This window comes from Anser anser (genome assembly GCF_964211835.1).
Source record: "Anser anser genome assembly, chromosome: 1".
NCBI lineage: Eukaryota > Metazoa > Chordata > Aves > Anseriformes > Anatidae > Anser > Anser anser.
Genome location: NC_139720.1, coordinates 158,903,678 through 158,928,714, shown reverse-complemented (window position 1 = coordinate 158,928,714; position 25,037 = coordinate 158,903,678). Strand labels below are relative to the sequence as shown.

General features: G+C 37.5%; 1 protein-coding gene across 23 annotated transcripts in view; it reads left to right on the top strand.

Moving 5' to 3' along the window:
- The window catches only part of GPC5 (glypican 5), a 778,624-nt gene that overhangs the window by 469,919 nt on the left and 283,668 nt on the right, over nt 1–25,037 (top strand). For 2 of the 23 annotated variants that reach the window (XR_014584734.1, XM_083836998.1), the window contains 2 exons: nt 2,706–2,799; nt 2,904–24,684. The exons of 19 other annotated variants lie outside the window; for them this stretch is intronic. Coding sequence is in view for 3 of the 4 variants with exons in the window: in XM_083836998.1 (XP_083693124.1) it covers nt 2,706–2,789 (84 nt within the window). In the remaining variant the exon portion in view is untranslated. Of the gene's footprint in view, nt 1–2,705; nt 24,685–25,037 lie in introns of those variants that run through there. 2 more of the 23 variants (XM_083836997.1, XM_083836981.1) reach the window with 1 other exon arrangement.

The window sequence follows — 25,037 nt, the reverse complement described above, 5'->3', positions numbered from 1 at the left end:
CATGTTGGGGGTAGACAAGGAAGAGTGTTTATTAGCCTCAATTATTTGTAAATCCTCCCTAATCTTCACTTTGGCAAATTGAAGGCGATCAAAGTTACGTAGCAATTTCTTTTATAAATAGTTTTTCTTACTTTTTAAACTTTGCCAAAAATTTATTTCTCTGATTAAGGCTTACTTTTTCCACTGTGTGGAACACTGAAGGAAAAAGAAATATCTCAGATATTTCCAAGATAGAGAAAAAAATATAGAATTTTTGTTTCCCTCATTTATTCCTTAAAGATGTCTTTGAAGACTTCCCACAACTTGAAGTAGCTCATATGCTGATTATCAGAAGATTCTTTTTGTCACCCTATCCAGATCAGAATTACTTAAAACCTTAAACTCTTAAAACCGGTTGAGGCCCTAACCAGCACCTTTCAACAGCAGGAATTTCCTAGTGGTATGCTGCCAATTTATATAGGTAGAAAACTGATCTACTCAGAGAGCTTCAGACCAGGGTTTAAAATTACAACGAATTCCTCCCCTACCCTGGCAAGTGGCAAGGGGTCCATACTATACTGCTTCCTATAACATGCAACTCAAGTCATGGGTTACAACAGTTCAGAGGCATATCCATTACAATCTCCACCTCTTGTCCTTCTGGACCAGGCCATAGGGTTTAACATTGCAGTGAACTCCTCTCCTTGTTCCTGCTTCAGCCTAGGCTTGTCCATTGGCCACAGTCCCTTAGAGGTGTGCCTGCTCTGGCATGGGCTTATCCATGAGCCACAGTCCCCTCAGAGGTCTGCATACTGTGTCGTTGTCTTATCCATGGCCACAGACACTTTGAGGTTTACCTGTTCTGGTGTGGACTTATTAATGGGCCACACCTACTTCAGGTGTATACATACCTGCTGTGGCATGGACTTATCCATAGCTACAGTTGCTTAGAGTAGTACCATGTCACTTAGCATCACGTCCAATCTTTCCTCGAACACCCGCAGGGACAGTGACTCCACCACTTCCCTGTGCAACCCATTCCAATGCCTAACTACTCTTTCTGAGAAGAAATGTCTCCTAATTTCCAACCTGAACCTCCCCTGGCACAGCTTGAGGCCATTCCTTCTAGTTCTTTCACTAGTTATCTGTGTGAAGAGGCTGACCCCCAGCTCCCCACATCTTCCTTTCAGGTAGTTGTAGAGAGCAATAAGGTCTCCCCTGAGCCTCCTCTTCTCCAGACTAAACCACCCCAGTTCCCTCAGCCGCTCCTCACAGGACTTGTGCTCCAGGCCCTTCACCAGCTTCATAGCCCTTCTCTGGACATGCTCCAGGACCTCGATGTCCTTCCTGTAGTGAGGAGCCCAAAACTGAACACAGTACTTGAGATGCGTCCTCACCAGAGCAGAGTACAGGGGTACGATCACCTCCCTGGTCCTGCTGGCTACAGTACTCCTGATACAAGCCAGGATGCCTTTGGCCTTCTTGGTCACCTGGGCACACTGATGGCCCATGTTCAGATGAGCATCGACCAACATCCCCAGATCCTTCTCCTCTGCACAGCTTTCGAGACACTCTCCCCCAAGCCTGTGGTGCTCCATGGGGTTGTTGTGGCCAAAATGCTGGACCCAGCACTTAGCCATATTGAACCTCATCCCACATTAAGAATACATGAGAAAGTCCATTTTAATTTGGAGTGTGCATGTGTGTGTGTGAGGCAGGGAATAAATTTAGTTATCAGGAAAAGATTTTAAAAAATCTTTTAAAAATAGAAGACAACTTTGAAAAAAAACACTTTCATTCAAATTTCAAGATTTTTGAGTGTTTGTACGGTAATCTGATCAATTAAATTGTTCATTAATTGTGGATTTAATTCAGTAATAGGGTAAGATGTTTCTGCTGCTATAATTAAAAAAAAAAAAAAAACAACAAAAAAAACCAAACAAGCCTCTTTCACTTTTACATGCAAAGCGTGCCCAGGAGCAAACAAGTTGCAGCTATGTAGTTATTAAATACTCCTTTCAGATCCAGTTACTTCTTCTATAATATATGCCATATAAAATTACATTAAAATAATTAAATTTGGATTTGCACCTGGAAGTCAGGAAACAAAAGGTGAACCTTAATTTTTGTCCTGTGAGCTTGAATGATCTTGAATGAGCTGGGATCCTGTGAAAATGCTCATATGGTGGGAACCCTGTGCTGCATAGCTCTTTTAATGCACTAGAGTTTAGGGCAATTTCTTAACCTTTATTCTTTCAAGAAAAAATGTAAACGTTTTCTATGTGTAATTTGAGACCACTTGCCTTCCATACCACATTACTTTTCACATATATAATAGTGTTATGACATGTGCCATTTGAGTGTTTGAACCAAATGTCTCTCAGCAGTAGACACAAGATGTCCAGAAAATTTCAGACTGGCCTGTTTTTTTCTTTCTTTCTGTCTTTGATTTAAAGGAGTCCCAGCTTCTCTAATTCCAGATATTCCAGATACAAACTGACAGGGGCCTATTATGTTTGGGATGAGCTCTGTGTTTCTTTTGCACTTTGCTGTCCTCCCTCTCAGTTTCTACTACATTAGGCATTGCTACAGCTGTTTTACTGGAAATGCAAATTGAACTCCCAAACCATAATGTATTTTGTGTTGTCTAGAATACATATAGCTTTTGCTATTAGTACATGGACCAGGAAAAGAAATTGATGATTTAACTGATTATGTCTTAATAGAACCTCAGCATACCAGAATGGAAGAAAAAGTATCTTTGTAATAGGAAAGGATTTTCATGCAGAATGGAAGATTTTCACAGCTGAGAAGTGAAATGTGAGTCAGTCTACACAGAAAGCTAACAACCAGCTAGTTCCCCAAGCAACATTGCAATAAACTGAAAAAAAAAAATACTACATTCTTTTCTTACTTCTTTCTAGAAAGAAACAGCAAAATGAGCTCCTTCATTGAAGTGAAAAAGAAAGGAAAAAAAAGCACAACCTCTGGTATGGTTTTAAATAAAGAGGAAAGAAACACCTGTTATTTTTATTCCTGCTGGTAGATATATCTGAAAACATGCCTTTGATTTCTCTGGAGTGCTTCTTAGAAGTAGAATTCTTAGTTTGTACAAACACTGAGACTTTTAGATTATTTATTTATTGTCTTTTATCCTAGTTACCTGTATTAAATTTATACTTTGGGCAGTAGAATGTAGGAAATCTGAGACTCTGGGTCTATAGGTATCTAACTTAGGAACTTTAATTGCCATTCCTAAATTCTTGCTGTGACTTGCTGTTAATGTGTCTATTTCATTGTGTAATTCCCTGTTCTACCCCAGCTGCACCTTCATCAGTTCTGTGCTAGCATGGGCATTTTTTGCAGCTGTGCAGAGATCTAGATTGAGAAACTGACCTATCTAAAATGAAAACTATGAAAAAAATAAACAGACAACAAAACAAAACAAACAAAAATAAAATAAAATAAAATTCAATGTAGTTGTGTAAACAGCTTTTCCAGATGAACATAGGGCACCTGAGCAAGTAGAGGGAGAAATGCAGAATCTAGCACTGACTAGAAACTTATCTATTTGGAGCACAGAAAATACTCCCAGAGACATCCAAATTCCCAGATTTGCAAAGTTAAAATGTGTCAGTTTCCTGATAAATGTTTGTTATTACCACTGCCTTATTATATATGTGTATTAGGTTTACGTGGCAAGGTTTTGGTAGTGGGGGCCTGCAGGGGCGGCCTCTGTGAGAAGAATCCAGGAGCTGCCCCATGTTAGGTAAGGACCATCTCCAAACTCCCAGCAGACAGGCTCTGCTGGCCAGAGCTGAGCCAGTGAGCGACGCTGGTTCTGCCTCTGGGAGAGCAGGTTTAAGAAAGGGGGGAAAAAAATGCTGTGCAACAGCAGCTAGGAGACTGAGGAGTGATAACCAGCCCTGCAGCCCCCAAGGTCAGTGCAGCAGGAGGGCAAGAGGTGCTCCAGGCACGGAGCAGAAGATCCCCTGCGTCCTGTGGAGAGGCCCCTGGTGGAGCAGGCTGTCCCCCTGCAGCCCACGGGTCCCACACGGAGCAGATCTCCACGCTGCAGCCCGTGGAGGAGCCCCCGGTGGAGCAGGTGGATGTGGCCTGGAGGAGGCTGCGGCCCATGGAGAGCCCCCGCAGGAGCAGGGGATCTGGGGGGAGCTGCAGCCTGTGGAGAAGGAGCCCCCGCAGGAGCAGGGGGCCTGAGCAGAGCTGCCGCTCATGGGGGACCCTTGCTGGAGCAGTTTGCTCCTGATTGATGGACCCCGTGGTACAGACCCACACTGGAGCACCACAGTCCATTTTGGGCCCAATGTGGGGCTCGAAGGGTTGAGATAACCACTTGTCATTGTTCTTTGTCCTACCACGTCTACAGGCATAGTAAAAAATATTTTGCTATTTTTTACACCCACAGAAATTTTGAATTTTTTGTATTTTCACTAGCTCCCAGAATGGCATAATGCAAAATCTTAATTTGGGAAATTAAAAAAAAAAATTTTTATTTGTCTTCACTGACATAAGATCAACAGTTTGTTGAGTGTTACATACACATCTTTAAACTCCCTGAAGTGTCATTTGTTAATTGCTTAGAAAATGCTAATGTATTAAATCTCTAGTTTCAAAAAGCTATTTTCCACTACATTTCAAGTTTATTACATTTGTTTTTATCACTGATTTTTAAATTAATTCATCTTAACTGTAGAAGATTTGGTACACTAATCCTTTTCATTAACTGTCAACACTAAAAATTTAAAGTTACATATAGTTTATTCTCTGTGATATGATATGAATGTGTAAGGAGGTTTTACTGAATAGTGGTTTATATTGCCTTTTTTTTCAGTTTAATTTATATGTATCAAGAATGTTTACAGCTATATTACTTTGTGATTTCTCGCAGTACTTCTATACCAATGGAACCCGCATAACAAATATAATTATCCCTGAGCTTTATACATTGTCAACTATGTGCTCTAATTTTGTAATTATTTAAAATATTAAATAAATAAGCATAACTCTTCAGTGCTTGTCTTCAGCATCTTACATATTCATGTAAACAATAAGGTATTATGAGAAATAAAGCACATCATATCTTCCTCATCCATGTTTGAATTACTTTGCTGGTATTAGCCAAAATTGTGTTGTGCAAAGAAACAAAAATAATAAAGAAAATATTACTGTATGTGCTGGAAAAGAAATTGAAATTAGCAATTCAGAATATTAAATGGCATTAAGAGTTTATATTTATCACTCTTTATAAGAAACTGTTTAGAATATTTATGAATCCAAATACCACTGAAGCAGTGTTTCATTTTATGAACTGTTGCATTCAGAGTAGTTATATGCACATGAAATCACTGGAAATCTAATCTAGCTGTTAAAAATTTCCATTACATATGCATATACTTTTATCTATTATACGATACTATATTGAGAAACTTTTTGTGACTTCCATAATACAGAGAACTTGAGCTCAGTATTTAATATACTGCAAACATAAATGTACAGCCACAGAGAAGGAAACTGGTAAAGGGAAGGTAGTTCAGTATATTTGCTGCTATAATTTTAAAAATGTTTATTGCTGTAATGTTTGCATCTTTTTTTTGGTTGTACTGTTTAAAAATATATATATTGAAAAGGGTATTAAAAGAAACACAGCATTTTCTAGCTTTTGTATTTGATCCTGTATAATCAAACTTCATTCAAAGAACAGCTATTATGAAATGGATTTATTTTTTGAAATTGCATATTCTTCTCTGGAGATTCTTTGGCTGTATGAAACCGTGCCTTTCAAAAATAATCTGCTCTGTGTTGATGCAGCAAACTAATGAAAAGTTAACTTAAAAGTTAACAAAACTTGCTATGAGTATCATATATAAATAAAAACTTAATTCCAAGTAAAAATGAACTTTTGAACAGAAATAAAACATGAAACAGTTTAGATTTATAAAATCTGATATAGCATTATCTATATTGAAAATGTGGAAAAGGAAACTATCTCCCTTCTTTCCTTCATGATTCATATACATTTATATGTTCATGAATAAATGATGAGCATATATCTTGTAATAACTACTCACCTTTTAATAAACCAGAAAGACTGTACAAGTTGAAAGTAGGAAAAATATTTTTTATCATCTTAAATCTTTTTGTACTTTTTGGTTAAATTAGTTAGGTATATTAACCCTAGAATACTGTAAAATACAGGCCAGATAAGCAAAAGTTAGACAAGAAAAAGAGGGTCCTGGGATTAAATGCAACATGAATTGTTGTACGTATTTCTGTCCACCTGTGATATGGTGATGATTTTGTTTAAAGAATAAACAAAACTCACAGACCGGATTGTGCAAATGTCAGCATTCAATGATGTCTTCGTTAGTATGGTTACATAACATTTTCAGCTTTGATTCTGCAATGGCAGTTCAGGCACAGAGGAGCATGGTAGAGGAGCAATGTATATCACTGTAATTTCAGGATTATGATCTGTATTTAAAAATTGATATGTGTACTTTACAGATCTGAATAAAAGTACTCCACCTTTAATTTCTGTTCTTGAAAAAAAAAAAGAAAATCAGTTACCATGATGCTTCCAAGAGATTTACAGAAATACTCAACATTAACCATTTTTTTTCTTCTCAGCTTACTTGATAAAAAATGTATAGTTTTGAGATTTGTTTTCATTAAGCTACATAAAGACCAATATGAACACTAGCCTATTAAAATATTTTGTTTAGTAGAAGAGATGACTTTTCTTCAGGTATGGAAGTGATAGCTTGATAATTTTGGTCCATAAACAATGTTGGATGAACCCTGGAATATTCTAAAAATGTAGAGTTCAGAGGTTTAACAGTTTATATGATCTAAATATGAAATTGCCATACAATTGGCTCTGTAATGTGATATTTTCTAGATTATGGCTATTTGCTTATTGTTCTACTTTTTCTTAATTTTCATCTGAAAGTGCTTTAATGATTTTTGAGTGGGGACATCTAAAGAGAATGTGGTGTTGTGTGAGTTATAACGTTGGCCAGATTGCATTTTGTCTGAGTGGAACAATAAGTTAAACTCTTATCGTATAGGCAGAATCTGATCTCATTTCGTAGCCATCTATTTTCAGAGGAGGTGCAAATCAGCAGGATTGCTGACAGTTGTTGAAAGCCTTCCTATATGTTGTCAAGAGTTGTTCTTCTCCTGCAGGACAGATATTTTATCTTGCAGCTGAGTTATCTATGTAGGGAAAAATCCTGGAACACCTTAAAAGAAAGAACCTCAGGTTATTCTCCTTAAAAAGAATATTTGCTCTGAAATTATGTGGATTCAGGGACCATATATATATTGCCAAAAGAGTTCTGGGAAGCAAGTAACTGTCATACTTCTCAGATCCCCCTTCAGGCACAGTTTGGGCAGGGACTATGCCAGACATCCCTTAGGCAGAGCGAGAAGTGGAATGTAGAGGCAAGACCATTTTCTGTCTGTGATGCTATCTACCCACTTGCTCAGTGCTGTGCCTGCAGGCATTGCACCTTGAAATGTCCCTGCAGCCATTCGCCCTCTTCCTCCATTTCTTGCTATGAAAGCACTAAGCTCATAGGTTTCAACACAACCCTCCAATTATTTATGTCATTTTGAACATGAAATACATACAGAAAGTACAAATTATGAGATAAATCTGAAGGGAGATACATACAACAGCCAGAAGCAGGTGTAGTGTGGATATGGCTCAGTTATGCCATTTATTTGGTGTAAGAGCTGGAAAATGTACCATGTTCCTGTTTCATCTAGCAATGTAAACATAGCCAGTAAGGTGGATAAGGCTTCTGCAGTACCTCACAGTTAGGGCAGGCTAGGTGGTCAGGTGGACAATAGTGATCTGAGCTGACCTGAGGGTGAAAGTGAGCAGATAAATTTAATCAAAAAACATAGCACAGAATGTAGAACTGGAAGACTAATGTTTCTTGGAAGAAAAAATTTTAGTGCGAAAATATTGAACATTACAAAAGTACTAGGAGGAAAAATAGCAGTGAGAAAAGGATGAAAATAAATGGGTAATGGGTAGAATTTAAAAACTATTCATCCTGAGAAACTTAATTCCATTAGTGCACATCTATTAAAAAAATCATTCACAATAATTTCTTTACAACAGCCATGGGTCTAGTTTTCAATATTTTGAAAACAAATGCAAGTTGGCATCTTCATGTAGTAGAACAGCGATATGCATACTGGAGCAAGGGATTTGCTCAGGTATTCTTAGGTTATTGATGTTGCAAAATTTGGTAGAGCACGTAATGGGAGAAATGATATCAAGCACATTTTTATCCAGCATCTTCTTTCAGCATGCATTTTATCACAGTCTGTTCATTAATTCACACTTCTTTTCAAAGGTATTGATATTATTTTTAGCACCTCATATGATTATTGAGTGCACTTGCTCTAACAGAAAAAGGGCAAATATTAATAATGCAGTTAGAATTCATGGGCCTTAAGAAATTGGAAGAGGTTGAAGTGGTTCATGTTTTTTGGAGTTGGAAGTTCATTGCAATTAATTGTGTTTTACACCATTCAACCTGTGTTCCCTAAAAAAGGTCTCATGTTAGAATTCATTGTCAATTAAGCTTCCCAATATCTGACTACCAATGCCAGGCATCCAGTACATGTCTAGTGTCAGAGGAAGAATGTAGTTTCGTTTTCATTTTCAGTATTAAGGGTCCATCAGCACCTACTACTCATAGGTTTTCCCAAGTTACCAGATAGATATGGTAAATTGTCTGGTCACACCTCTCTAGGGCCTTCATCTAAACTGTCCCAGAAGTTCTTACAACAGGAAATTAGAGATAAATAGCTTAACTAAAATTTAATATGAAACTTTACATCATATTATATTTAACTATAGCAATATTTGAAAGCTGGGAATATAAAAAGGAAATTATCTCTGACTGAACCACTCATGTACCTACATACTGGATAAAGTGATATGTAATATTTTTATGCTAGTATACGTGATACATCCCAGGTACTCTGGTGATGCTCTTCATACGTATACAAGCATACTTAAAACTTTGCTTTAAAGTAAGCTACAGATCTGCAAATGACTGCTAAAGCTCTAATGCATCATGACTGAGAAAAACACTTTGTTCAACTATTTGATGTATACCAGTATTCCTCACCTTTACCTCATTGACTCTGATAAAGATTCCTTAATGCTTGGGACCTAGTTTAGACATCTACTGAAGAATGAATTCTAGCAATACCTATTTCTTTCTGCCCATGGACTGACTATACAGCAGGCTATCTCAGAAATGTCTACAATATAATATGGCTATAGTTGCTAAGATGATGAATTTTCAAAGTGATAACATTAAAAAAGAAAAAAAAGAGCATGGTTTTCCACCTATTTTTAATCAGAATAGAGAGAGCCAGGTCTCTCCCCAAAGGAGCAATGTTGACATAAAATCAAAGAAAAGATTTTAACTCAAAGGCTAGCTAAGGGCTGTAAGTTACGGAGGGCAGGAACTTGAAAGTTACATGTGATAAAGCTGAGCAGCAACATCGCGAGGTGCTTTTGTGGTGTAGTCCTTAATGAAAACTCAAAATGAGTTTGCAGTGATACTGACTTCTTTCAACAATAAATAAAATACTAGTGTGAAAAAGCAAAAGAAGCTGTTGAGATTCTTGAGATCTCGAGAAGGAGAGAAACTTGAGTCAAATTCCAGCTCTAAGAAAGTCAATGGCAACATTCCCATTTAATTCATTTTGAGTCAGGATTTCACCCAGAAACATGAGCTGAGTATGAATAAAGGAAAAGTTATTCTGTCTTCTGCTATAGCATCTCATGTTTATGTACAACCTGTCTTCCACAGGGAAGGGCTTTAGAAACTTCGTACGATAAACAGAGTTCATGTTTCTCTGAAATGCAAGTGCATCAAAGATAAAAGATAAAAAAAATTCAATACAGAAATCCAACAATACTTAACTTTACTACACAGAACACACAGTTATTTCAATGACAAAACTAAAAACAAAATAAAAATTTGTTGGGGAAAATTATGAGAACAGTGTCAATGGCCCTAACAAACACATGCAATCTGCTTTGAAAAACCACTCTCAAAATAGTTCATGATCTAATGCTATACTTTACATTGCTGTAACAGCAGATTGAGAGAGGAGAGTCTACTGAATGTCAACATAGAATCATAGAATGTCTCAGGTTGGAAGGGACCTTAAAGATCACCCAGTTCCAACCCCCATGCCATAGGCAGGGATGCCACCCACTAGATCAGGTTGCTTAGGGCCTCACCAACCTGGTCTTGATGGTCTCCAGGGATGGGGCATCCACAACCTCTCTGGGCATTAAAACCATTTGTTCAACATCCCTTTATCATATATTATCTATGTAAAGGAGTGAATCAATTTTTTATTTTTATTTTTATTTTTAATTTTTTTTACTTATAATTCAGAAACATTTTGTACTCAAAGTTCATGGAACTAGTAAAACGGAACTAAAAAAAATGTCTTTTTTTTTTTTTTGGGTGGTGGTGGTGTGTTTTCCAACTAGTATATTGAAAACAAACAAATAAACAAAAAACTAGGTTGATGTATGTCAACAGTTGCCCTCTCTCTGACTCATGTTCAACCTGGTGTTCACCAGGTCTCACAGGTCCTTTTCTGCAGAGCTGCTTTTCAGCTGGGTGGCCCCTAGCATGTACTGGTGCCTGAGGCTGTTCCTCCCCAGGTTTAGAACTTTGCACCTCTGCTCATAGAACTTCATGGGATTCTTGTCAGCCCATCTCTCCAGCCTGTCCAGGTCACTCTGGATGGTGGCAAGGCCCCCAGCCACTCCCCCTAGTTTCACGTCCTCTGCAAATTTACTGTGGGTGCACTCTACCCCATCATCCAGATTGGAAGGATCTCTACTGCATCCTAAAAAAAATATATTTTAAACCGTGACTAGATAATGAAATGTCTACAGTATGGACTTTATCAAATATTTAATGGATGTTAATATAACTGAATGCATTACTGAAAGTCAGCAATACTGTGATTCCTAATGAATCAACATGTTGCCTCTGACCATTATGCACAGTGCATAGCTGCTTCTTTAGTAAACACAGAATTCACCCAAAGTTTCTCGGATACAGGATACTTTGGGCAGGAAAAACTTTTTTTTTGAAACATGCTTGGGAAAAAATAAAAGTCAACAACATAGCTTTCAGTACATTTACAGAACTATAAACCAGATGACCAATTTCAATCAGGTCTTTGGACAGTACTGAAATCATGCCAAGGAGGATACATGTTTGATTTCAGTATCTTTTGGGGGAATATCTGACTGCACAGTTAACTGCAGCCAAAATGAAATGGGAACCTTAGACTAAATAAATCTCACTGCCTAAGAAAATTGATGGCATCTTAATGTCTCTAAGCTATTGCATGCTATATAGGACATCTCAATTTAAACACGATAGACTGTTTTGTAATCTGCAGATATCAACAAGCAGTTTAGTGAATGATTCTTCTGATCTACTTAATATTTTATGAGCAAGACAACATTTAGTACATTCCTTGAAAACAGGAGTTCTAAAATTTTCTTCCTCAGATTCTACATATTCTGTGATATGGGAGAAATTAATCACAGAATCACAGAATCGTCTAGGTTGGAAGAGACCTCCAAGATCACCCAGTCCAACATCTGTCCTAACACTAACAAGTCCTCCACTAAACCATATCACTAAGGGCTATATCTAAACGTCTTTTAAAGACACCCAGGGATGGTGACTCCACCACCTCCCTGGGAAGCCCATTCCAATGCCTAACAACCCTTTCGGTAAAGAAGTTCTTCCTAACATCCAACCTAAACCTCCCCTGGCGCAACTTTAGCCCATTCCCCCTCGTCCTGTCACCAGGCACGTGGGAGAATAGGCCAATCCCCACCTCGCTACAGCCTCCTTTAAGGTACCTGTAGAGAGCGATGAGGTCGCCCCTGAGCCTCCTCTTCTCCAGGCTAAACAACCCCAGCTCCCTCAGCCACTCCTTGTAAGACTTGTACCCTCAAATTTTCTTATGTAAAATATAGCAAAATATACCACATATCACTGCTTGCCATTTAATATTTTTTTGTAAAATATGATATGTATTACCTCTGTACTAGTAAATCTTTTAACAAAATATAGGTTTGTTATTGGGATAAGTTGTTGAAGTACAGCTGTTTATTATATCTTGGCTTTATTTTATTTTATTTTATTTTATTTTATTTTATTTTATTTTATTTTATTTTATTTTATTTTATTTTATTTTATTTTTTCTCTGATCACCCTACTTTGACACCTTTTTTATGGTCTTTTGTAGAAAACATTTAGCTTACAAAGCTATTCAGCTATGCCTCCATGGAGCTATAATGCTAGGGTCCATGACCTGAATAAGATAGATCAATTTATGGTTAGATGAATAGACCACCCCTTATTTCTCACACCATTAATTTATTCATTACAAAGTAGATTTTCCACATGTGCAACTCCACAAACTGTCCTAAATGAATTAAAAGATATTAGGTGCTTTAGGTTTCAGATTTTGTAATTTACTATTATTACTGATTGGTATATGTTTGAATAAAAATGTTTTCTCAATTTAGTTACTTCTGTCAAAGTTATTTGTGATTATAGTTACACAGGTATGTAAACATTCATTATGTATTCTGAAATTTTGAATCTAACTGTCTGAGAAATGTTACAAAAAAGGAAGTTACCTATAATACTGAAGGTTAGATAAAACCTAAAAAGTATATTTTATGGTTGATATTGTAGCTGTACTATATCCAGTCTTGCAGAAAAGCTCCTGAAGGTGTTGGCTACAAAAGTTAACATTTCAGTGGACTTCCATATTCTTCCACTTAATGAACTGTTAAAATTCAAAGAACTGGTAAAGACAGAATGGAAATTAAGCACTGGGCATTATGGCAATTCCTGGCATTTTCCATTTTAAGATAAAAACAGTATTAGCTTCAGAAATTATGTCTTGATGCTCTGTGCTTCTTTAATCATAGCTGCATTATGGCAGTTGAGTAGTTCTCTTTCGTATATTTTGTTTGTAACTAAATAACCTGGAAGACATCACTGTAGATGGCCCCCTTTTTTTTTTTTTTTTTATTAATGGTGATGTAAATAAAGTGAACTTTAATTTAATTTCTGAATAAGTATGAATAAAATTGGTAGACGGAACACTTCTGTCAATCACCTTTTAAGAAAATAGTATATTGAGATTTTAAATTTATGAATTACTTATTTAACTGTAGGTTACTCATAATTCAATAGATATTAAACATTTATTCGGAGTACTAATTCAGAATTAAAGATATAATTTTGGTTTACTTTCTACATAACTAAGTTATTACTACATGCCTTTTCCTCAGAGGGAGACAGTTTGCTTAATGTTTAAAATTATATATAAATTAAAACATTGAAACTATTTTAAGAAAGTATTTATGTGTTTTGTTTCTTTTTTTTAAATTTTGAATAACAAAATTTAATTATTTTAAAGACAGATAGATGTGACTGATATTTTTCAAATATTTTTTAATTGAAACTACATTTTCACTGTATTTAAAAACATGAAGGTGATTCTATAGATATTTAATTTTCTGAGGGAAGAGAGAAAAAAATGACAGTTTTTCTTTTGTGTGTGTCTGTTGTCTTCAATAAAGACAGAAGTATTCACATCATATGCAACTCTATAGACGTTTGTAGCCATTTTACTGAACATGAGCTAGACTTATTTTTTAGATTTGACAGTATGTTGTGTTTTCCAAATGTGTGTTTATACCAAATATGCCAGAATGACACTTTCAAATATTAATTAGCTGTTCAAACATATTGTGTATCAAATCACATCTGGTCTATGGCAAAATGTGAAAACAAATGGCACATCAGCTTTTCAGATAGGTGATAGGGTCACGTAGATCAGTTTGTTCCTATCTCGACTTGGAGAGTTTCATCAATGTCTCATGTTTTATGATATAATTTGCATTTTAGAAGGTACAGTAATGTGTGCTGACATGCCAAAATTTTCTCAACTGTCTTGATATTTGAGTGGTGGAATAGATTTTCAGGAATGGAATATCTGAATCTTTTTTCTTGCTGTGCCCATGGTGTTTAAGCTTGGATCCTCATGAGAGTCTGACAATTCTTAAGCTATGGACTACACTGACATGTAGTATCTTTCTGTTCAAGTCATTCTGTTGCAAAGCCAGCAATGTTAAGATGGGGCAAAACTGAAATCAAGAAACAATTCCTGACAGTTCTGGATTAGGTAGAGACAAGAGCTAGAATTTTGTTCCTGTTCTAAGGATGACATCTTTGTCTTGTTCACCCAAAAACTCCTCAATGCAGCACATAAAAGCAAATGTAGACACCTTTGTTGTAGACGTTCATGTCTGATCCAATAGACCACTTCCTCATTGTCTGACAGGTCAGGCGAAGGCTTCTCAAATGACACTTTGAACTTGTGTCTGCATATGAGTTAGGTTTATAAATTTTGATTAAAGTCAATGGAGAGAGCCACTCTCCAGCTTGGAGTGAGCTTTGCCACTTAAGGCAGGATGGTAGACTAAATGTTGAAACCTATTCCTGTTTGTCAGCATTTCTAAAAAAAGGTTTGTGTGCAGTGAACAAATTGTAAGCAAATATGTTGAGTTATACTTGGGGCAACAACCTCCTTGCAGGCATCATTTATTTATTTACTTATTTTTCCCTGGGGTTTTCTCAGGCCTCCCACCATTACATAATCTTGAATCTTTAGTTGGCTTAAGATGGAAAGAGGAACACTTGGCAGCTGGGAGCAGTCTGATGGCAACAGAGCAGTACATATGGTCTGCGTGTCATTCATATGAGGAGCTATAAAAGTACCCCCACCCACACATCTCCTCCATGCATATGCAAAGAGTCTCATGTAGGATGCATACTACTAATTTACATTTTTCTTCTTTGGGCCCACCTTTCTGCACAAACTGAAATCTTTCCAATGCAGTGAATTTATGTGGCAAGGTTTTGGTAGTGGGGGGCTGCAGGGGTTTCGTCTGTGAGAAGAATCCAGAAGCTGCCCTATGTCAGATCAGAGCCAGTTTCAGCTGGCTCCAAAAGGGACCTGCCTCTGGCCAGAGCCAAGCCGATGTGCGATGTCTGCACTTCTGTGAGAACAAATTCAAGAAAGGGAAAAAAAAAAAAAGTAGAACAGCAGCTGGGAGAGAGAGGAGCGAGAAACAGCCCTGCAGACACCAAGGTCATTGAAGAAGGAGGGCAGGAGGTGCTCCAGCCGTGCAGCAGAAGTCCCCCTGTGGCCTGTGGAGAGGCCCCTGGTGGAGCAGGCTGTCCCCCTGCAGCCCATGGGTCCCACACGGAGCAGATCTCCACGCTGCAGCCCATGGAGGAGCCCCCGGTGGAGCAGGTGGATGTGGCCTGGAGGAGGCTGCGGCCCATGGAGAGCCCCCGCAGGAGCAGGCCCCGGGCCGGAGCTGCAGCCCGTGGAGAGGAGCCCACGCAGGAGCAGGGGGTCTGGGGGGAGCTGCCGCCCGTGGGGGACCCGTGCTGGAGCAGTTTGCTCCTGGGGGATGGATGGACCCCGTGGTACAGAGCCGTGTGGGAGCAGTTCTTGAAGAGCTGCTGCCTGTGGGCAGCCCCCGCAGGCTCAGTTTGGGAAGGACGGCATCCCGTGGGGGGGACCCCATGTGGAGCAGGGGCAGAGAGCGACCATGAAGGAGCAGCGAAGATGAAGTGCTACAGACTGACCATAGCCCCCATTCCCTGTTCCCCTGCACCACTCGTGTAGAAGGTGGAAGAGGGTGAATGGGGGCAAGGTGTTTTTCATTTCTTTTGTTTCTCACTTCTCTAGCTTGTTAGTAATAGGCAAAATATTTTATTAATCTTCCTATGCTGAGTCTGTTTTGCCCATGACAATAATTGTTGAGTGATCTTCCTGTCCTTATCTCAACCCTTGAGCCCTTTGCATCATATTTTTTTCCCCCTTTCTCCTTGAGGAGGGGAAGCGAGAGAGCAGTTGTAGTGGAGCTTAGCTGCCCAGCAGAGTAAAACCACCACATCCTTAAGTGTCTAATATCATTATTCTATCAGTTTCTGAAAGGTAGTGCACAGGGTAGTAAAAGATAGTAGCTCAATGCATCTAAAAGGTTTTGAGAAAGGGAACATGTTTGGGGAATGTAAAATATAATCATGCAAATACTTATTCTGATAAACATTTAAAAGATGTTTTGAACTATAGCAATTTGTCACATCAGGTGAAATCTTTGAGAAATGGTAATGACAAGTGAATTAGTTAATAGCTCAACAATCTTATTATTTATATATCTCTCATGTCACATATGTTTACAAATGGAAATAAAAAGTATTATTCAGTATAAAAATATAATTATGGCAATATAATAAGTCCTATTTGAGGAAGATTGTTTCTGATTATTAGAAAACTGAACACACTACAGTACAGCTGAGTCTAAAAGCTACTTACGATGTTGGTACTCTATGGTACTGCTTTAATTCAGCAGTCACTGTTCTCAGTCACAATAAATCACTCGTACTTTCCTGAAAACAGATATAGAGGCATATTTATTTAATTATTTATTTATGAATAAGCTCCCTTTTTTGAAAGCAAAATACTCTTAGGGCACTTTCTCAAAGGCTGAAAATTGCATTTACAGTATGACATTCAGATCATTCATATGATATTTTTTGCTTATATTAACTGAATGCTTTGAAATGGGTGTTCTTGGTGAGAAAAGTGAAAGAAAAACTGATTTACACTACCTTGCAGAACTTCAGAGCTCGTTCCACTGCTGAGAAACCTAAGAAAGGCATTATTATTTTTTTCTGTTCTCACAAATAATAATATTTTAAGTGCAGGTAGTCTAGGTACTTTTTGAACAAAAATATTTAATATTCCAGCTTATTGGCCACTTATCTTGGCATTGATTTTTTTTTCCAGATGCTTAGTTTGAAGAATTATAGTTGAATTGGATGTTTTTTCCTCTCACTCTTTTTCCCACTTTTTTCCTGCTTGAGCAACTAACTTGCAATATATCACAGCTGTCATTATAATGAGAGAAAACATCAAGATGCAGTAGAACTTAGTCAATTCAATTATATAGAAGATGCAGTGAAATTATTTTTGAAAGAAATGCACCTGCTGGGGCTGCCTGCTAGTCTAGTCCACAATTAGATACTGTGTAAAAAGTTATTAGAAAGTTCATTTAAACAATTTCTCTCTCAAGTGTGGCAGGGGAATATTTCCCTGAAGGAAGGGTCAAAACTCTGGAGAAATGTTTACTTCATAAGTAAGGCAGATTGTGCATCCTTTTTTTAGTAAATGTTGACTAAAACCCCGGACCATCTTAAAATAAAATAAAATAAAAGGTCTAAGATAAACATAAAAAGATGAGGATTTCTTAAAGAAAGAAAATAGTTCAAATATCAAAGTATGCCATTAGCATTCCACTTCCACTGGATTTCTACCAGTGGCAGAAATAACACAATAACAAAAGGCAAAAGAAGCTTCTTCCACAAAGTAGTAAGAACTACTCAAGAAAAATCAACTAAGCTTGAGAAAAATTAACTAAAGCATAGTCAGCCTTATATGAAAAGCCGTACTGCTTGCATTTTGGAGACAATTTCACCATATCAGTACTACCAGGAAGAATAATACATTTCACCAGGTTAGTGACCCTCTCATGAAGACCTGGCTGTTTGTGTCGCATTCAGAGACTGAGCCAAGAGCTTATTGTGATAACGTGAAAGGAAAGCTTCCCATAAAAATATACATACTCAGAATTGGTTTATCACATGGTGCTCACCCACTTTCCCAGGAAGGCAATAAATCACTTCTGGAGCTTAGATCTTCCTGACTGCTAGAGTCATTACTATGTGATGTTTTTACAGCTTATTTTGCATAGGAGTTATAACAATTTCATGCCATTTTTCTCATAAATTAAAGTGATTAATACAGTAATGCTGCAATCTTGTGCAGTTTATAGTTTGAGAAATGCTTAATTTTTTTCTTTAACCATTAGTTTGTAAAACTGCCTTTTTATATAGTTCCATCTATGGAGATTCTGTTTCAAAGATAAGCAAAGCATTCTTTCTACCATGGTATTATCAATTGCACATTTTATGTGAGTTTGAATATTGTAACTGAAAAAAATGGATAGTCCCTTTGGGATGTGTTTCAAATTTTCAGGAGCATTTGTCCATGAATAATGATATAAGAGGAAAAAATTGATATCTTCTTAGAGATGAAGAATGAAAATTCACTTCTTAAAGCTGGACAGCAGATGGTCAGCATTCCATTGGTATTCATATATAATACCATCTATAAAATGTAGTATAAATATGGGTTCTTCAGTAACTTCCAAAAATTATTTTAGTAGCAACCAAATAACGTTCTCATAGAAGATTTTCTAAATTACCTCTTTTCATTAAGTATATTGAACAAATCAATAAAACTTAACATATTTTAAATATATATATAAAAATGATTTTATATAGACATTTAGAAAACTTATTCTCTGTATGTTGTTTACATAATAATTTCAAACTGATACCTCAAAAAAAGCACCAGACAACGCATATTAATAGGTTGTCTGAAGAAAGCATAGGCTTCTGTGTTATGTACGAAAGTCAAGAAATTAAAGTGTATACTCTTGGAATGATTTATTAGAGAATCTGACTATCTGAGTGGAAGATGGAGTCTGGGTTCTTAAACTCTGTTCTGAATAGTTTCCCAAAAGATTTCTGATACAATTTCAAGCCCACTCGTTGTTTGTTTTTTTTTTTTTTTTGTTTGTTTGTTTTTTTCCCCCAGCAGGTGCTGACACAAAGTGATGCTAGTCTTGTAAAAAACAATTAACTCTTGAGATATTTATCTTTTGGGACTGATCTTTTAAAAGAAAGTATCACAGTTTTTGGCATCTTATAATGCCTCTCTGACAGGATAGGTTTCAGATATTAGCTTAGTTTTGCATTTAATTTGTATCTGCAAAATATCATGCCAGCCTATTTTCATATATACCTTTTATTGAATATTTATTGAATATTTCCAATTGTAATTAAAAATGAGAAATATCTATTTTCTGCTTAGCTTAACCTTCTTTAGCACTGTTTTGTGACAAATATGAAGGTGTACATAACTGAAAAGAAGATACAATTATGCTAGCGATAGGCAGGAAAACCCTATTTACTTACAGAAAACAAAACAAAACAATGACATTTATATTTGCATAGTATATATCGAAAAGATTTGGCAAATTATTTGTGCATATGTAGAGTTCAAAGTTATTCCTTCAAAATAATGAAGAAGGAGCCTCAAACTGGCCAGTAAAGGTAATAATGCAAATATGTTTAATGATTAAATCATAGTTTATTCAATAACATGTATAAATCAATTAAATTTCATGAATTCTTTTTTAGTGTACTATAGTCTTTTGTATTCATGAATAGTTAGCGTGAGGAACAGCAACAATAAAAACAACAAAGACAAATAAACCCATAATATATTTTGGTTAACTCCTGAAAAGGTTAAGAACATCAAATTTTCAAATATCATGACCTGACTTTAATGAACCAGTAATAGGCTGACATTTGCAGTACCATTTTTATGTAATAACACATCACATGCAAAGATCAGCAAGTGCAATGTAACTGCTTATCTCAAAGGAGAAAAATAAGTAATAATGGTACAACAGAGGTTAATGATAGGTACAGGTCCAGCCTGGCTTTTATCAGTCTCTTTAGAAAATGAACTGGGGATTGCTGTCAACTTGATTGGAAAACAGAAAGGAGAAATAGATACATATGGGAGACATCAGTCAGAGTGGAGGGGACTGGTCTGTGTGAAGGTTGTTTGCAAGGTTACCTGCTCTGACACAATGTAAAGCTGGAATTTGCATCTCAAATCTTTGTTCCTTTCTCAACATAGTGTCACATAAATTGTTGGCCTTGGGGTTTTAATTTCACAGATGTCTAAGCTCATTTATAAATTAAAGTGCAATAATCTGTGATCCACACTATCTCATCATTCTGATTTTTCGCAGCAAATGCTACATGGTGATTGTTTCTTTTTATGCATCAAAATGATACTGAAAGTTAGTTTTTTTTTCCTTCTTTTTTTTTTTTGATTTAGTACATCTGTGCATTTCTGTGAAGGTTAAAACATTGTCGTTTTGTTTTTCATTAAAGATTGTGTTTTATTTTTATGTATGAACTTCTGATTATTTATTTATTTATTCGTTATTCTTGTAATCTGCAGTCTTCATAATACCTCGTCAGTATAGTCAGCTGACAGATGCTTTGTAAAGATTTTAATTATCTCCTCTTTTTGTGTTAGTGGAGGTATTATCCTCTAAGGTACTGTCTCAGAAGCCATTACAGACGTTTAATTGTATTGTGAATCCTAGTAAAATAGTGCATTATCAACTTATTTGAGGACATTTTACTTGTATATTGTGTGTTTAGACCTAAATAAAAAGAGAAATAAAAACTTGCTTATTCCAGACCATGAGTGGCAGGATTGAATACAGTAACAAGCAAGCACCTCATCAGCAAAACACCATCCAAGGTTTACAAGAAAGAATGATGTAAACTAGCATAGGAGACACAATGTAAAACAAACAAACAAACAAGTATAACAATATTTATAGATTTTGTTCATGAATGTCCTAACTCCAAAAAGTCCAAGGAAATAAATGTGCCTTGGAAATTTTCTTTGAAATTCACTTGATTTTGCATTTGCAGTTTATGTGCAACTGTGCTGGAGCTCCAGAAATTCACCAGCCAAACACGAGCCCTGCTATTTTAAAGCTAGCATTCAGTTTGAACACCACCACTCTTGTTACTAGGTATGTTCTGAACATAAGAAAATGATTATTTTAAGACAAAAAAGAAAAAAAAAAAAAAAAGCTCTTAAGATTCATATTCATTCCTGGGGTTTCAGAAAGTAGGAAAACAAAGAGAATGTTCATCAGTTATATATGGGACGCTGATAATGGCTACTGATAATTACTATGATGCCTCTGAAGATGTGGAAGGATTGATAGAAGAGAAGACAAACTCGTTATGGGGGCCTTTGACACTGTCCATATGACATGGTCATCTCTAAATGGGAGAGAGAAGGATTTGAAGGTAGGGCTATTTGACAGATAAGGAATTAACTGGATGGTCACACTGAAAGAGTTGAGGTCAACTGCTCAATGCCCAGGTGGAGATCAGTGACAAGTGGTGTCCCTCAGGGACAAAGTTTGTGGGTGACACCAAGCTGAGTGGTGCAGTTGACATGATAGAAGGAAGGGATGTCATCCAGTGGGAACTGTTGGGGAGTGGGCCCACATCAACCTCATGAAGTTCAACAAGGCCAAGTGCAAGGTCCTGCACATGGATCAGGACAATCCCAGACATGAATACAAACTGGGTGATGTAGCAATATTTCATGGAGCAGGAATGACCTCTCCAGTGAACTGTTCTGACATTCAAAGTTCATAACAGGAAGTCACATCCCAAAACATAATATAGATTGTGGAACTCCATTCTACAGTCTCCATTTTTGTTGGGCAAAATCATGGAGCAGACCTTCCTGGAAACTCTCTGCCAAGGCTCAGAGAGAATAGAGAGGTGACTAGTGTCAGCCAACAGGGCTTCACTAAAGGCAAATAGTGCCTGACAAATCTGGTGTCCTTCTACAATGGGGTTACAGCTTTGGTGGATAAGGGAAGAGCAAATGATGTAACTGACCTGGACTTGTGCAAAGCACTTGACACTGTCCGGCACAACATCCTTGTCTCTAAATTGGAGAGACGTGGATTTCATGGATGGACCGCTCAGTGAATAAGGAATTGGCTGGATGGTCACACTCGAAGAGTTTTAGTCAACAGCTCAATGTCTGAGTGAAAACTGATGATGAGTAGTGTTCCTCAGGGGTCTTTAGTGGGACTGGCATTGTTTAACATCATTGTAGGTGACATGGATAGGGGGATCGAGTGCACCCTCAGCAAGTTTGTGAACAGCACCAAGCTAAGTGATGTGGTTGACATGCTGGACAGAAGGGATGCCATTGATTTTGACAGGCTTGAGAGGCCTGTGCAAACCTCGTGAAATTCAACTTCGTTGAATTAATTGTATCATAGAATCATAAAATCATAGAATGGTTTGGGTGAAAGATACCTTAAAGATCACCCAGTTCCAACCCCACTGACATGGGCATGACACCTTCCAGTATATCAGGTTGCCCAAAGCCCCATCCAACCTGGCCTTGAACACTTCCAGGGATGGGACATACACAACTTCTCTGGGTAACCTGTTACAGTGCCTCACCACCCTCTGAGTAAAGAATTTCTTCCCTATATATAATCTAAATCTATTTTCTTTTAGTTTAAAGCCATTACTCCTTGTCCTAGCCCTACAGTACCTGAAAATGAGTCCCTCTCCAGATTTCTTATAGGCCCCATTTAAGTAGAGGAAGGCTGCTATAATGTTTCCCTGGAGCGTTCTGTTGTCCAGGTTGAACAACCCCAACTCCTCAGCTTGTCTTCATAAGAGATGTGCTCCAGCCCTCTGATCATCCTCATCGCCCTCCTCTGGACTCACTCTAATAGTTCCATGTATATTGGGAAGATCTGAAAGCAGTTCTCCAGGTGGAGTCCCACAAGAGCAGAGCAGAGGGGGAGAGGGGGAAAATCATCTCCCTCGACCTGCTTTCTTTTGATGCAGCGCAGTTGCATTGGTTGGCTTCTGGGCTGCAAGCACACATTGCTGGCTCATGTCGAGCTTCTCGCCAACCAGCACCCCCAGGTCTTTCTCATCAGAGCTGCTTTCCAGGTCCTGCACATGAGTCAGGGCTGTCCCAAGCACAAATACAGGCTGGGCAGAGAATGGATTGAGAGCAGCTCTGAGAAGGACCCTGGGGTGTTGGAAAAATTATCTTCAGGTAAAAGTAAGCATGTTATGAAATTTACGCCTTGCTAACTTAAGAGCTCATTGTAGAATTAAAACTATGATAAGGTCTAACAAGTTAAAATGTTGGTTAAAAAACCCTCTCTGTATGAAAGAAAAAGAAAGAAAATTTGAAGAAATTAAGTTCATAAAATTTTAAAATTTAGAATAAGTATTGCAGAAAAAAAAAAAAGAAGCTATTGTAAAGCCATATATGCTAAAATTCAGTCTATACAAATAAAAAAGTAATACATGAAATTTGCAATGCAGTATCATAACAAATGGTAACATTGCATGAAGTTTTAAAAAGTGGATTGATGGAACATTGTGTGAAAATAGAATGGATACCACTGAAGTTCAGTTAGCAATGATTATGGGAAAAAGTAAAAGCCTGCCTCGCTGAATTGCTGTCCACCACTTCTTTTTACTACAGTAACTAAAAACAAAAACAAACTAAAATGCAATTAAATCATGTATTTATGATACATGATTGGCATAGTACACTGGCATAATTTATCATGCCAATTAAATCTTGGCATTTTATAAGCTCTAGGTATGATAGGAAAATGAAGGTTTTAAGAAGCATTTGTGTCTTAACCTCTGTTTTAAATACTGCAGTCTTATTTCTTAAAGAAAGAAAATCAAAACAGTGGTCAGTATAAAGCATTGTAAAAAAAGATCTGGATGGGAATATCAGACAAAAGTACTTCCACCTGGAAAATGCTATTTTTACTAGGCCTGGGGGACATTTTGTAGTTAAAACTAATGATGGCAGAATGGGAAGGATGAGGTGAGCACGTGCTCCTTGAGAGCTGAATGAGGTGACACTTGGTTCTTAGCTGTCGTGTCTCCAGTACCTGCAGTGTAAACACGGGTGCTTCCAGCACTGCCTGCTTTACCTACTCTTCTGAGAGCCTGTTTTAAAATACAACATTGACGTCCTCCTCTGAAAGGGCTCATATGCTTACATCGAGGCAAGGAATAAGGGCTATGTATGATTTGCTGACTCAGATCCCTGGAGGAAAGCTGCAGATCATCCATCATCCTCACAATTTCTAATATACTGTTTTTGGCATCTCACTGCTCTGTGCTAGATATTGTTATCTCCAACAAATTCCAAAGGCACAGGCTGCTCTGCAGCTATGGCAACTTTTTAGCTTTCACACGTGGGTGAAAGCGATCTTCTACCTGCTCAGCTTTAGTCCAGAGTAGTCACACATATCATCTGAAGACAGAGGTGTGAAACCTGGTAATAGTGTAAGAGATCTTTCCTCAGACAATCATTTCTGGCCATTCATAGGAGGTTACTGCAGGACAATAATGCATTTCTAAATTGGGGAAAGATCCTGTTTGGTTGTAGAATGGGATATTAAGGAACACTACTTTTTAAGGAAAAGTCTTAAATAAAAGCTGCTGTATAGTAACAAAAATTAGAAATATACTTAAAAGTTATAAACAAAAATATTCTAAAATGTTCTAAAAGTTAGAAAAAATGTTTTGATTTATCTTACAGAATTATAAGGCAAGAAAATATTTTATTTGAATATTTTATTTATTTGAAAACTCTTCTACTGTGTTGCGGTTTTACCTGGCCGGCAGCTAAGCACCACACAGCCATTCGCTCACCCTCCCCCCTCCCTCTCTGGGATGGGAGAGAAAATCAGAAAAAAATGAAAGCTTGTGGGTTTAGATAAAGACAGTTTATTAGGACAGAAAGAAAGGAAAATAATGATAATAATGATAATAGTGCTACTACTAATGATGTGTACAAAACAAGTGATGCACAGTGCAATTGCTCACCACCCGCTGACCGATGCCCAGCCCATCCCTGAGCAGCCAGTCCCCCCTGCCCCGGCCAGCCCCCCCATATTAATTGTTCAGCTTGATGTCAGATGGTATGGAATACCCCTTTGGCCAGTTTGGGTCAGCTGTCCTGGGTCTGTCCCCTCCCAGCTCCTGCTGCACCCCCAGCCTGCTCGCTGGCAGGACAGAGCGAGAAGCTGAAAAGTCCTTGGCTTAGTGTAAGCACTGCTCTGCAACAATTAAAACATAAGCATGGTATCAACATTATTCTCATCC